The sequence below is a fragment of the Apis laboriosa genome, unplaced genomic scaffold (genome assembly GCF_014066325.1).
Source record: "Apis laboriosa isolate Shangri-la unplaced genomic scaffold, ASM1406632v1 scaffold14551_cov152, whole genome shotgun sequence".
Taxonomy (NCBI): domain Eukaryota; kingdom Metazoa; phylum Arthropoda; class Insecta; order Hymenoptera; family Apidae; genus Apis; species Apis laboriosa.
Window position 1 is genome coordinate 50,052 of NW_025221576.1, and position 15,944 is coordinate 65,995.

Consider the following 15,944-nt stretch of genomic DNA (forward strand, 5'->3'; position numbering starts at 1 on the left):
ATATAATTATATATGGAATTTGATATTGTGGTATAATTTCTAGATTATTAGTGCTTTTGTTTAATATGTGTGTGACTAATTAATAATAATTCAGTATTATATCAAAATTAAATTATGTTTTGAACTTTTTTTGTGTGTTCTTTATTGTTCGTATTTGAGTTTCAGTTTACCGATAGTTTTTTATTATCGTTTGAAACAGCATTTGAAATTAAATTTTTGAATTTAATTATTATTTTATTTAATATTATTTTATTCATTCTAACCTTTATTTGTGCAGATTATCATTTAATTATTGGCTTCGAAAATATTATACGATAGATCGTGTATAACTCATAATGTGATAAGATTTATTTTAACAAAAGATATATAATAATTACTATAATATTTCTTTTATCTTTTTACTATAATATTTCTTATGGAAATAAAAAATTTTTTTGTTAGATCAAATTATTTAATTCAATTTTGATATATATATATATATATATATACACACATACACTCGATTCTCATATTTCTTTCCTATACGTGTCTTCTTATATCCGTGCGTTCAACTCATATTAGTATTTATGTTTTGATTTTATGCTCAAGGCTGAAAACGTTTTCTATGATTCATATTTTTGTATTTATTTTGATATTTGTTCAAGGCGAAAAATATTTCTAACAATAGTCTTTCCAGGAAATTGGTAGTTCACGTTCGTGTCATATTTCGACATGTTTTGATTCTTTTTTTCCAAACTGCCAACTAGATGAAATCACGATATTATTCTATTGTCGAAAATCGTGGCATTTAGAAGTTCTGTTTTAAATTTTGCTTTTGATTAATCGATTACGTAATATATTATTTCTATAATTATTTTATTTTTCGTATATCATTTAATTAATACATTTATCCAATAATTTATTGAATATTGTAATTAATAGTTCTTCGAATAGTTTAATCAATTCTTGAATAGTTTATTCAATTTTTTTTTTTTAATTAATCTATTCCATTATTAATGTTATTATATTTTAAAATGAAATTTGAACTCGTTTTAATACAATTTCGGTGTTAATTTTATACATTTTATATATTTATCTAAAGATTTGATTATTTTTTATGTAAATTGATAGAAGTGGTAATAATATTTTTGTATCAAAAAAAAATATTTTTTATTACATTGTAATAATGTATATCGATTTGTCAAATAATTCATAATACATACATCGATTGCATAAATTATTAAGAAGAATACTAAATAGAAGAAAAGATTAAACGAATTATATTTTTATTTTATAAAATATATTAGATTATATTTTTTATTCTTTCATTATTTATAACTCTCAATTCATAATTTCAGAAAAATACGATTGCGTAACAAATAGAAGAAAAAATAGAAGAAAAAAAAAAAAATGAGAAAGAATTTTCCATTTCAAATACATTCTTCGTTACTAATGCAATTTTTCTTTCAGAAAATTGTTGACCGTGTGCAAGCAGCGATCGATAGATGTTTGTGTCGTAATAGTATTTAAAGTGCAATAACTGTAGATAAATTTAATTACAATGATTATTCGCGAAATAAGAGCCCAGTGCTTGTTCGCCGATTGGATAATATAAACAGACGCGAAAAAAGCATATTAATAATTTTATTATTTTTATTTTTTTATTTTCAATATCCGTTTTCGGCACAAACTAGAATCGATCAATGAGGTGATCATATCTCACGCGAAGAGATAATTAATCTTCTTTTTTTTTTAATTTAAATTTTTATTCGAAAACTTTAATTTTTTAAATTTTTGTGATTTTTATTGAAATTTATTTCAGAAATTATTTCGATTTGCAAATAAAATTCTTAGTTTCGAAATCGCTTATCAATTACGGAATAGTTCGTAGTAGAATAAAACGAACAGAATAAACACACGATAAATTTTTTTTCACGATCGATCGAAATACGTTTTCGTTCGTTGTTGAACGTTACGAATGTTTTGATCATAATCAAAATCGCTTCAAATACCAATAAATATAATTTAATATATATTTATAATTTAATATATATATATATATAAAATAATTTACATTTGATTCGTGAGATTATTGAACATACGCTATTGTGTATCGATAAAAATATTATTCAAATACACATTCTCATATCATCAACATATTTATCACATCGTTCATCATAATATGAAAAATATATATATATATATATATATATATATCTCGAGTATATCGAATATTATTTCGTCTGGCTTCGTTTATTTCTATGCGTTTACTGGCAGACAGGCGGCACGATTCCGAATTTGTTGTTGACGAGAAGCGTTTAGAAAGCATTTTGAAGAAACATTTCAACAAAGAAAGAATGTGATAACGAAATTCAATCTAATTTCTTCTATGTAATAACAACTACTCGAAGATTCTAAGTACTCTCTTGATAAAATAAGAAGAATGATGTCGCGATAATGCGATGTAGATATAGCTTTTTTTCTTGCGCAGTATCATCCGTTACGCGTAGCGAAGAGACTCGACGACGAGTTTTTCCAGTGTTATTCAGAAATATTATCGAATAAAAAATAAATTGACGAAACGGTAGAAACTTTGTTGAAACGAAGATTTGAACGTACAAGCGTTACATTACCGTATTCTCTAACTATAGATAGACACGAATATACATATCATCGAACGAGACCGAATAATCGACGAATTCTCACGCGTTCAATTGCTCGATCCGTGCGGTTGAAACAGCAATGGCACAGCGAGCATAATCGAGCGCCAAAGAACAGGCAAACACGCCTGTGGTGCCACACGGGTAACCTTTTTTCTGACATTTCTGCCTCGTGGCTGAGTTTAGCCGAAAGGTTAAACCTTTGCGCGCGCGAAAGAGAAAGAAAAAGAGATAAAGGTGGTGAACGAGGAAGATCAACAGCATTCACGTTACAAGTATGCCATGGAAATTTTTGTTTGGAGTAATAATTAGAGATTAATAATTAGATCTATTTTATATAGTTATTGCTGGCAAACGTAGTGGAAGAAGGATATACAAAGGATATACAAAGCGTATAAAATTCGAAAGAATTTCAAATGATTTCGATTCTGTTATTAGTAATAGTATTAGGATTATTAGTAATAGTATTAGTATAGTTATTAGTAATAGTAATAGGAGTAATAGCAAGACGTGGATATCTTTTGTTTCTTGTTCGCACGAAGGTCATAACGAGCGTTTGATCCTCGAACCGTGTCGCGAGGTCGAAATCCGTTGGAAGATCGTTCGACCGTTACAGAAGTCAAGTTGGTGGTCATCCAATCAGAGCGAGAACGAAACAAAAGAAAGGTGAAAAGACTTATCGCCTCATGAGATCGAGACTATATCCTGTACTCTCCATCTAACGAGTCTATCCTTTGATGAATTCAAAGCGACCGTGCAATTACTATTAATCGATCGGCTATTAATTTCCCACGATTAAGCCGTTCGAATTGTTTGAAATAATAGTCGCGACAGATCGATCGAAGAACATTTCGTGACCCAAAAAATCATCGACCGACAAAGAGGACAAAGAAATGGAAGGTCGAGTCGGAAAAACTCGCATAGGATTCGATCCTTTGGAAAGAATAGAGAGCGTTTCGCCGTTCGATCAATCTTGCTTCCAAATTGTTCTTTTTTTTTTTTTTTTTTTTTTTCAACTATCGCGATTAGTTTCTGTCGACTCGAAATTTTCCATCTTTCGAACGATCGATCTTTTTTCTTCGATTCGGCGATGTAATACGATTTATCGGACGAAAATATAAACGGAATAAAAAAAAATACGGATCGGAAGAAGGAAATGACGATTCCGCGGATTCCCGGAGTTTTGAACGTGGACGAGAATTCGCGTGGACGCGAGGATTAAAAGTAGCGGGGATCGTAAATAGTTCCGTTCGAAGTCGTTGGAAGACTGTGGCCGGACGCGATTCAGGGAAAGTCACACGCTCGTAAATCAAGGCGGTAATGGGACACCGTTAGATTTGCAATGATAATCCGATGGTAATGCATACGATTCGGTCGAGCGAACGAACGAGAAAATAATTAACGAGGCGAGCCGAACTATCGGCATCGCTGCCGTTCATCCCCTGGGATTTACGAGTTCTTGGATTTAAAGCGGCGCAAAAACGAGCATCGAGGGATCTTTGGTCTGGCTTCGTTGCTCGATAATCCGTCGGTAATTCTTGCTCAACGCTCTCGTATCGGGTTGGTAACGATTCCGCTTTTACCGCTATTCCTTAGCACGGGGAGTCGAGATTTTCTTTCCAGGAATATACGTATACATAAACCGCTTAAAGAGAAGATGATTCGCGAATTTTTTTTTCATTCTCGTCAGATTTAATCTTTGTTAATTCGCAAGGGAAACTTCAGTTTCGAACTATAAATTCATAGGTTGGCATTAATGGATGGTGAAAAAGTGCGGTGAGCGGAGAATTAATAAGGAGAAAAATGTACGATGTTTTCTCGAAATCGACTATTTCGCAAAAGATATTATATACGTATATATCGTAAGTTTGCAAAATTGTTGAACGACTATTATATCGTTTAAGTCGCAGGAATCGAAACTATAGCGATCGGAGCGCGATAGCTTGTGGAATTTAAGAAAGACCTCTTTCTCTCTCTCTTTCTCGCTCTCGTTACTTTTCGTTTCATAAATGAAAAGCAAACTCGTACCCGTTTATACTCGTTTCTCGAAGGATGCTACGAAAGAAGAGATATGTCTCTCGAGAGATTTTTCGCGAGAGTGATCTATCGATGTTGGAGGGTCGTTAATAAGCTATCTCGTCGACAGTTTAGGATAAGGTATGTATATATATCTAATTCGACCGATCGATCGCAGGATAACAGAGGATCGTACGATGGGACACGTTGCACGGTACAAATGGCAGCAACAGTGTTACCGTTCAATTAAGCCATAATTACGGAATCGTATGCCTCCTGTAACCGAAATTGTTGAAAGATCGCGCATACCGCGCGCCTAATGCGCGACCGACGTTTCTACGACCGTAAAAAAACGTAAAGAGCTTGTGGAGGTTCTTGCGTTTACGAAGCACGATGGAAAAAAAAAAAAAAAATCGACGATTCGACTCGTAAACCGTTGATCGAAAAGCGACGATTCTTGGGAAGAAAAGATCGATCGTCGGAATTTTCGACGCGACACGTCATTTCGCATGTATTCGGCGTAGTGATGTAAAAAGAGAAGTTAGACGCGACGAAATAAGAATTGGTTGTAAAAGAAGATTTCAAACTTACCCCTGCAGGGCGTGCGGTGGAGCCGGTCGGGGCGGTGGTGGCAATGACTTTCTACCCGCGGTGTTTTGCCTTGGCGCCAGAGGCGGAGGAGGAGGAGAACTCGGAGAAGCGTTGGTAGAACCGCCGTATCTATCCGTTGAGGGGCATTGAGGTTGAGGCTTTTGCTTCGGTGCGTCTATATACTTGGGGGGGAGCGCGTAATAATTCCCTCTTTGCGTCCCGTCCCCGCTGTGACGCGATTGATGGTGATTATTGGCCACGTATTTGGGAGGCTCGTGATACTTCTGAGGGCTCGATTCCGATGGATACATCTTTGAATTGGCTTCGTAGCCCGTCTTCACCGGGCTACCGATCGTGAAACCGTGACTCCCACTCTCCAGATACTTGGACGCGCACTTCGAGTTTTCCGGAACGGGCAAGTAATTAGGTCTGGCCGTTTGATTGTTCGAGCCAGTTTTGTCCGCGTTTTTAGCCACTTGGGGCTGAGGCCTCTGACCGGAAGACGATTCCAGCCTCTGAGCGGAATCGTTCCTGAGCAAACCGGAAACGTCGATTCGCGTCCCATCCACTCGCATCGATTCTTGCCGAATGATCCTCGGCTCGACGGGTACCTGGGGGGCGGGCCTCTGATTCCCGGAGTCGGTGTATCGTTGCGAGATGAGATCGGGCAATTGGGCCGGAGGTCTGCCCGAGAAACCTCGTTCCTCCGATATTCTTCTGGCTGGCGTCACTCTACCGTTCATCATTAACTTTTGCGCGGACGGGTATCTCAAACTGGAACGACCGGTGGCCACCATTCTGTGCGTGGCGAATCCAGCCGAGACCCCGTTCTCCAACACCATCTCGGATTCCACGTGTTTCAAAGCTATACCACCCCTGACGAATTGATGTTGTTGTTCCTGCTCCGCCTGCTGGTGGGACACAGTGGTTTTCGCGGCCGAATTCGGAGACGATTTTCCTGAGGAGGAAAGTTTCTCGTAATCCCGTTTCGATCCGTGCTTCGATCTTCTGATCGAGTGTCTTTCCAACTTGTGCCTGTCGCAAGATCTATCGCGAATTTTCGACTCTTCGGACGATTGGTGATTGTGGTGGTGAGCGGTCGTGGCCGCGGTCGCGGTCGTGGCTGTCGTCGTTGTATCGTTGAAGCAATCGTCGCTCAGCTCCGGTGGCGGAGGTGGCAGTGGATCGTCGCAATCGTGAACCTCGTTTTCGGTTACCGTTGGGGGCGAGGGTGGAGGCAAATCGGGGCTGGGTACGCGATCGTTGTAGACGTTTCTCAGGTGTGGTTTCTTGGGTGGCCTCTCCGGCACCCAATCGTCTATGGATATCGCCGGCCCTACTATCACGGGACCTAGCAAATCCGTGGAAAGACTGCCGCAACTGTTGCTGTGTTGATGCTTGGGACTCGACAGTTCCCCCGCGTTCCCCTGACCCTGATTCCTGTTCCCGTTTTCCCGCCAAGCGCCGCTCGCGTAATCAGAAGCGGAGCTGGCCCTTCTCGAGGACGGTGGTCTGGGTCGCGGAGGTGGTTGAGGGGGAGGACTTTGGGGCGCGGCGATCGTTTGGCTTCCCTGGGCCAATTGCGGTTCCGATCTCCAGGATGCCTGATGATGTCTCTCGTAGAACGAGAGCAGAGCTTTTTTCTGTATCGCTTTCAACGTTGGATCGGACACTCTGTGACGCTTCTCCGGGTCTAGATAGGTGTAGCGCATTTGTTGCTGTTGCTGTTGCTGCTGTTGTTGTTGCTGCTGCTGCTGCTGCTGCTGCTGTTGCTTCTCTAATTCGTTTATGCGCTCCGCAACTGAAATTTGCTGAGACGGCAATGCTGATGACGGCATTCTGGAAGAGAGAGAAACAGAGAGAGAAAAGAAAATATATACGGAGAATTATTTTGCGAGATTAATTATCGTGACCACGATCGTGGTCGTCGGTGAACTTTGCGAAAGAACATACCTCGAGGATACCTGCGCAGAGTCGAGTTGAGGTTGAGTAGTGGCAACGGGATACAGCTTGCGTTGATTTCGTTCACGATCCAAATACAAGACGCTCTCCGAGTGATGTCTCTGGGGAGTCTGAACTCTGGCGCTATGAGCGATCAATTGCTTGCTACACGATAATCCATTGACCTGACTGACGTCCGACATCGATCCGTGTATAGGATGATTCCAATTTTCCGGGCTTTGGGGCGTCGTGCTACCGATTTGCTGGCGTATGGGACTTTGAGGCATCGGTTGAGCCAACGAGCCGTACTTATCACCCTCGATCCTGATCGAATTGTCCCACTGCATAGACGCGGTAGTCCCGCTTGACGATACTTGCGACTTGTCCACCAATGACTCTTCGTCGATACTCGACTCTTGCCACTTGCTCTCTCGTATAGCGGACGAAACATCGGCCGCGTTGCTCGATGCGTTGCAATGATTGATCACAGCCGGTAAACTGGATCTACCTTGACCCTGTTTGTTACGATCGTTCATCGAAACTTGCCACTTGTCCGGCCATTTTTCAGCCCCGTGCCTCCCCTTTGCGGTCGGCGACAAGCCGCAACTGGTGCTAACGTCGCTCATAGATCCTTGCCACTTGTCGCGACAACCGTTGTTCCCGGCCTTCTGGGATAAAACTCCACCGTTCACGCTGCTCACGTCCGACAACGATCCGTGATGCCATCGATCCGACGTACCCTGGCGAGCCGGCAACCCGCTCGACACGCTCACATCCGACATCGATCCGTGCCATTTCAGAGTCTCGCTGCTCGATGCGCTTCCGCTCGACGTCGTCACCACGCTGTCCCTTCCTTCCCTCGAGGTCGAGTCCTCCCAAGTGGATGTCGGCCTTTGGGCCACCGCCTCGCTGTCTCTTCTCAATCTAAACGCCAAATTCGAATTCGAACGTGAATATACGTGGACGTCGTCAAAGCAAAGAAAAGAAAAAAGAAAAATCGGTATAAATCGGTTGCGGATTTTAATCGCACCTGTCGAGGAACGGAGTGTTGGTCGTGGAATCGACACTGGACACGTAACTGTGATAACCTTCGGATTGTGCGTAGCTAGCTTGTTGAGAATGTTGCACTCTCGTGTATTCCTCGAGGCCTGCTTGCGTTAGACTCGACTCTCTATAAATGTCCACCTACGAGGAGAGGAGAAATCTCGGAATCGTTATCCTCGAGATCCGACGAGAAGAAGAAGAAGAAGAAGAAGAAGAAGACGAAGGAAGAAAAATGAAACGTTACCTGGGACACCTGAGGATCCACCTGATAACTCCTAACGTAGGCCTCGAGATCGGCATGGCTGAGAGTCTGAGCTGTCTGAGGTTGCTCGCGTTCGGGCGGAGAGGGGACCACGTATTCCGCGTCGCCCAGAGCTTTGCCCTCGCGATCCACGCGAGGCCACAATCTCGGTTCCTCTTCCGTTACGTTGCCTCTGTTACGCGACTCGAAAGTCTCCGCCGGGATCTTCTCGCAGCGTTCCATCACCGTCTTCAACTGCAACAAGGAAGATGCGATACTCGTCTCTTCCGACTCGCATTTCGAAATGCTTTGGCGCGTCTCTACCTTGAAGTAATTACGCGAGGCTGCGTAATCGATTGCGAGATCAGCTTCCACGCTGAGCGTAATTGAACTTAAACTGAATTCCGTTTTTGCACCGCGAGCGAGCAGCCGCTCTTCCCATCGAGCGTCCGATTAATGCGTTTCGCTTTAAAATAAACCACCGGCAGCAACGAGCTAATTACCGAAGCCGGCAAAAACCGAGACCAACTAATAAGGAAGTCCTAAATCGAGCAAAAGGAAAGTGGAGTGAATTACGGGGCATTAACGTTCCCCCGAACCTGGAAACGTTGGAATTCGCGTACGACTCGGTAAAAGGAGGAGGAAGGTGACACGGAGGAGGTATTCTGCTCGGCCGAAAACAGACCTCCTCTCGAAATTGGCGGCCTAATTTTCGTGCAAAAGTCAACGTGCAACCACGCGGCGGCGACGACGCGGTTATGTCACCGCGCGAGAACGAAACGAGAGTGTGAGAGATTAATTACACGTCGTTTCGTTTTCGAGCGGGACGCGATTTGCCAACGTTTCGATGCCGTTCGTCGTGATTTTTCCCACAGTCGTGGCAACGGTTGACACGGGTTCGTCCAATTAAGCTTCCTAAGGGGCGCCCCTTCCCTCTCCCCTCGTCGTTGAAGACACTTTGGACTCGCGGAGACCCACGCTCGAAATCGAAAAGACTCGAATAACTCGAGTCGAGAGCTCGAGTTATTTCCATTCTTCTCCTCTCCTCTCGTTGCGAGTGAGTAGTTCTCAATTTCGCAAGAATCGGAACGCGACGGAATGTTGCCGGTACGCGGCAGAGGAGGAGAGCGAGCACGTCGAATCGAATCGGATTCGAGCGGTTGTGACGCGCATCCGATTCAGGAAGAACCTGTTCGTACCTGTTGCGTGAACGCGGGATTGGGCCTCTTGGTATGCGGTCTGGTGTACTGGGCAGGTTTCTCCTTCGGATAATTGGTGTGATCGGTCCATGATTTGGAACGATGGGATCCGCTGTGCCCCGACCCGTGAACGTCCTCGTCGGGATGTCTCTCGGGCGCGCTCGGCCAGGACGGGTATTTCTCGTGGCCAGGCCCGTAGCAGACACCTTTGAGGCTAGACGCGTCTCGGACCGGCGGCGTTGGAGGCGGCGATGCCTCGTCTCTTTCATTGAGAGGGAGCGTGTAACTGTCGAATCCAAGGCTCTCGCTATACCTGTCGGATCAAACGATGAGGAAATCTATCCTTTAACGGCCGCCTCGTCGATCGCGTTCTATCTCTAAAGGATGGCGATCGATCGCGCGTATGGGAGCAATTATACGCGAGTCGCGCGATCGAATCGTCGGGACGTACTTACTCGCTTACCTATCTCTTTCTAGTCTCCGTCGTCGATGCCGTTCGACTCGGCCACTTATCGACCAGATATACGTGGCCGACCCGTAATTTATGGAATAGCGAACAAGTTCAACGTAACTGGAAACGCGTATGATCGGACTATAATTGCGACGTCGTACGAGGACCTCGTCCCGGCACGACAACGAGATCCTATGTCGTTCGACCTATCGCGAAATCTAAGTGTGTCGAGGACTGATACAGCGAACGTCTAATTGGCTGCCAAACGGTATCTCTTATCTCGCCCGCAAAAAGCTGCTCGATAAAAGAGTATGAGCGAGCGAACCGTGGAAACGTTCGTTCCTCGACACACGGGAGGACAGGAGAAAGAGATTTGAAAGAGATTTATTCTCCTGCCAGCTGCCTGGACTGGCTGATCGAGAAATTCCGCAATTCGAAAACTTTTTTTTTTAAAATTGCAAAATTCGAAGATGGAAAGAAGTTTGAAAATAAATTAATAATAAAATTAGATGGGCGATATCGAAAGGTTGAAAGAGATAGTTTGCGAATACGGTTAAAAGTGGACGAAAGGTCGCGTACCCGCTGTCGTTCTTGTAGCTCGTAGTATTCTTCTTGTGACTTTCGTTGTAACCGGGAATCGTGGCTTTCTTGGTTGCGTTGCCAGCCTCGTGCTCGTTCTCCGTGGATCTCCTCCCGTCGTTTCTTCGCCGATAATACTCGTTAGGAGGTACCGTCCTAGACGGGCTCTGCTTAAGGCCACCATACCCTTCCTGAGGATACGACGACGAGGTACTTTTGAAATTGGCAGCCTCGCTACCGTGGCCGTGACTCGCGTACTTGTATGAGGCCGGGGGACAGGAAGGTGGGCCCGGGGCCTCATCCTGGACTCGATATCCTGGTGGCGACGGCTGCAATTCCGTCATCGTGTAACCAACGTCCCCGCCATCCGGGATACACCTGCGCCATTCCGAAAAAAATATCTCCGTTAGTTTTCGTTATACGCGTCTAATCTAATCTTTAAGATTAACAATTTTCTAAATTTCACCGAATCCACTACTACGTAAAGTGAAAAAATTATCCAGTTTTCTACGTACGATTTATTAATTTTTACGATACGAACTTTATCGATCGAACTTTCCTTGCTCTATGCTCATTAATATTTTAAATTACCATTCTCTGCGATAACCTAATCTATGTTGATTCATTGATTCTCATCGATAATCGTACGATTCTTCCCCACGTTTTGATTAATGTGCGTTTTATACGCGCGAACCGCTATATAATTTATATTCGAATTTTTGTTGTTTCGATCGAGATTTTTCGCTTTTCGCAAGTAAAAATTCCAATTCCGTTAATTACGTTCTATGGATTAATTTTCCTTGTTTCTCATAAATGTTAAATGTTCGATTGTTTCGGAGCAATTTATCGAGAACCAAGTATTACGTACAAACCAAGTATTCCTTTTTTATCGTCAATAGTTGTTTTTCTTTTTTTTTTTTCTTTATCGGTTTAAGAGGGAAATAAAACGGACAGTTCTTAATTGAACGGTCAGAAGGTTAATCACGACGGTAATCGATCGATTCTGTATACCGATTTAAATTAAAATCATTAATCAGCCATGATTATGAAACGATTCTCGATTAGCTTTCGTTTTATCGAATATCATCGTTGATCGATTATAATCGCGCGCAAATTACGATACGACGTTGCTTTCGCTACGGTGTATCGTGTACAGGATGTTTCCAGTTATAGATTTAAAACGAACGAAAATTGGAATAAAATACATTTTCGAATCGAGCACACGCATCCCATAATTGCTCGAATTGCTATTTAATTTTATTCAAAAGTGAAATTTTATTCTTATTTTATCTTCTAGCACAGTTGTCTTCGGTTGCGCGAAACTGCTTCGTTCGAAAACATGGATTCTCCGAAATCTGTATCCGAGAGGATGAGAACGCGCCTTTTACGATTGTCACCGCTCTACGCCGATCCAATTGTTCGCGAAGAAGTATATTAGAAACTCGCGACGAATCGAACAGCATATAGGCGTGCCCGTGATAAAATTCTCGATTTAACCTTTCGCTCGCGAGATATCGAAGCGGGATGCATGGCGTTTTATCGAGGAAATCGAGCGTCGTTTCTGAATTACGTGTGCCACAACGTAATTTAGCTTTATGGATAGGGTGTGCCTACCTACCAGGTAGTAGCTTACTAATGAGGATGAATGGATCTATGATCCATTCACCGTGAATTAGCCGAGAATCGAGGATTAATCGAGAAATTATGGAATGACTTTTACCTTTACGATAAACGTGCTTTATATTTTTTTGTTTATCGTGACATCTTTTTATTTATCATGACACAACGACGATCATTTATCGTTTCATCGTTTATCGACAAAATACAAGTCGTAAAATTCACTCGTTCGTATTTCTACCTGTATCGTTTTAATCATTTGCTTGTAAACTTTTTATTCGTCTTCTCGATAAATTTATTACTTTTTTAGGCAAAGAAAATTATTATTCCAGATTTCCAAAGTGATTACGATTCGTGACTCGTGAAATTTCTATTTGAAAACGATCTAACGATTACTGTTACTACTACTATTAAAATCTATCTAGTAAATATCTAGTAAATACATTATATATTTAATACAATATTTCTATCTGATTTTTTTTACTTACTCCAACAAATATATCAACGTCTAAACACGTAAAAGCAGGATGTAGGTTGAATACACAGCGTGTAACAAAGCATTATTTATCACGAAGATTGCAAACGTTTCTCTCGATCGAAACACCTACATTATCCGTTTGATCAAAAGGATCCAGATGAACTTTGGCACTTTACAAAGGATGACTCGGTCGCTTCTGACAAACGCGCTTGCGAACAGCCGCGAATAAACGATTGCTTTCATTTGTCGTTGATGAGAAATCGCTACCCACGTACTATTCGCCCCCGCGAGACTATTTCCTATTGACCGTCATCCGATGGAAGGATGTGGGTCAGCTAATTACCTCCGACGATTCGCGATTCGTCGAAAGATTCGTATCATCGTATTATCACATATGAATCCAAATTGTCAAAGTGATCAAAGTATACGGATACCTATAAACGGTACAAATATGTAGCGTACGAATATTCATCGAGATTCCACGCATTTCGCATTCCTCATCGAGGAAAAATCACCCTGGATTCGCGCGGTCTGCACACATTCCGTTGCAAACTCTTAACTCGATTGCAAAATATAGAGAAACGGTTTTGTAACGAGCGAAAGTGCACCGTTGCGCACAGCGAAAAGTGACGATAAGCGAGCGACGATTCGAGAGTAACCGACCTATGGGACTGTTGGTAAATAAATGGGCCGAACCCGCATTGACGAGTAACGATATATTAATAATGATGACGGAAGGGTGACGATACGTTGCGAATTCGACAAAGCGTTTGTGGTTAAGAATCGTAAACAGCTCGGAGTTTAGCAGCGTTTAAGGCTAATAAATCGAATATAAAAGCGCACTATCAGGCTTCGTATACACCAAGGAAGGAATTCATGATCTTTAGCGTGCGTTAAATTGAATTCGTTATGGTGGGCGTGTCGCCGCCCTAGTTTCGCTTAATAAAAAACGTATCTGAATAGACACGCGTGACAGACTTACGATCCTTTGGGATCCTTTGTATACAAATGTACCGAGAATTTTGATATTTCAACGATCCCGCGTGTTTCGAGTAATCTTTTTTTTATCTCTCAACCAGTGTCGAACGAGTACGTTTTTATTTTTCGACGAAGTATTTTTTTTTTTTATTATTATTTTTATTTTCGTGTTACATTATACATTTCGTATCGATTAAAAGTTTGAAAGTTGAAATGGCTTGAATCGACTAAGTATACAGCATACAGTCGTAAATCATTTCTCCATTACGTAAATTGTCTTTGGGAATGCGTAGAAACGAGTTCAATTACTAAGTTGGTCCCTTTGTATTCCGGAATGAATTGCATACATGTGGCTGACAACAAAATGCTTGATTCTCTGCAGCGGTTCTTAGCGATAGTTTAATAATAGTCCATGTAATCACATCCTACCGGATTCGCTGCACGCAACTCTGGACCGGAACGTGTAATTTATCCTGTCGGAATCGTCAAAAGTTTAAGCAGGAGTACGCGATGAGTAAGGAAATGGGAGAAAAATGAGGCCAGTGAGTGGAACTTAATATTGTATACTTAATATTGATGGATTTAATAAATTCTAATCGTTGCGCATCCTTGTTTTATGCGTTAATACGCAATTCTTGATATTTTTTTTCTTGCGAATTTTTTTTGCGAATTCTTTTGTCATTCTTCGATAATTATTGACAATTTACGAACAATCGGAGAGAACAACATGGGATTTTTATTTCGAAACTCTGTCTCAAACGGATGCTCTAGAATCTCGATAAAACTTAGGACGTTTTAATTTTATCGTATGTGAAATTTTGAAATTATCGAAAATTACGTATTAAAAAATTAAAAAGTTTTTACCTTTCCACTTTAAAAAAACTTTTTAAAAAAATATAGAAATATAAGAATTAAAAAAGCGAAAAGTTCCGGAATAGGATAAAATTGACTGTTTGAAAATGGAATGCGAAACGAAATCTGTTTTGAGTTTGTAAATTATCGTTATGAGAGTAGCGGACGACCCGAATCGAGGATTGGAATCGAGGTACAATAGAAGGAATCTGAATGGAACGCAACGCTCTCTGGAAGGTGAACGGAATGCAGCCAGACTGGAGGAAAACACGCGGAGCCGAATCAAGTGGAACGAACCGTACGATTTCACGATCGAAAACGAAAATAGATAAATGCGTACGCGATCGGAATCGTTGGGCGAATCGCGTAAAAAGAAAATCGATAGAAGAAGAAAGTTGGCATATATGAAGTCGAATGTTGACGCGACGATCGGGGAGTAAAAACGCAGAGGAGACGACGTTAAAACTTGGCCCTTAAATCAAGGCGTTAATTGCCGGCCGAGGCGAGGTGGTGGTGTCGCCTCGAGTTTCATCGTGATAAATCGGCGACGATTCATCGGTAACGTGCGCGTATTCGTCCTCGGGGTTGTTTCCTCCCTGTTGGCGCGCCGCCTCATCTTTCCTCACCTTCTTTTCCACCGACTTTATCGCGTCGCGTCGGATTACAAGCTCGCGAACAGAGGCGGATCCTCTCGACGCCTGTGGAACGACTGTCGGCAAATTTGTTGGCCGGCTGCGTAATAAGTTGGCGGAATCTGCGCCGGTACGCGGTATCGCGTTTCCAGGGATCGAGAAAGGTTGAGAGATGTCGCGGAGGACGAGGAGTATGCGCGACAGAGACGCTAGGAAATTTGTCGTAGCGCTGAACGCGTGGAATGCCGGGAAACAGTCTTTGCGCCGCGATGAAAATCTTTCTTGCGAATCGACGATTCGTTTTCTTTGTTCTAACGAATTCACTCGGAATGTCGATTTTTATCTTTTTTCTTTTTTATCTTGCGACATTTTAAAAAAATCTATATGTATATATGTATGTAGACAATCGGGGATTCGATCAATATTAAAGGGGGATACGAAATGTAATACGATTTTCGAAAATCATCTGTTATACGTATTTACGATCTTGTTATTTTTGTATTCAAATTTTCTCGATATAAGAATAAAATATTCTTATTCACACGTTGAACGACGATGGATTTTTATATAGTACATTGTGTTCAGAAAACATTCGTCGTTACATTGTTGTCAAAATATTTTCCTTTCTCAAATATTCAAAAATCTCATAAATATATACACAATTCTTTCTTTGCTTTTCTTCGAAT

General features: G+C 41.8%; 1 protein-coding gene across 2 annotated transcripts in view; it reads right to left on the reverse strand.

The window, feature by feature from the left end:
- The window catches only part of LOC122710323, a 164,264-nt gene that overhangs the window by 47,774 nt on the left and 100,546 nt on the right, over window positions 1–15,944 (reverse strand). For both annotated transcript variants that reach the window (XM_043928087.1, XM_043928086.1), the window contains 6 exons: window positions 10,702–11,079; window positions 9,672–9,984; window positions 8,476–8,727; window positions 8,218–8,372; window positions 7,200–8,111; window positions 5,247–7,085 (listed from right to left, as the gene is read on the reverse strand). In XM_043928087.1, coding sequence (XP_043784022.1) covers window positions 5,247–7,085; window positions 7,200–8,111; window positions 8,218–8,372; window positions 8,476–8,727; window positions 9,672–9,984; window positions 10,702–11,079 — 3,849 coding nt within the window. The remainder of the gene's footprint in view (window positions 1–5,246; window positions 7,086–7,199; window positions 8,112–8,217; window positions 8,373–8,475; window positions 8,728–9,671; window positions 9,985–10,701; window positions 11,080–15,944) is intronic.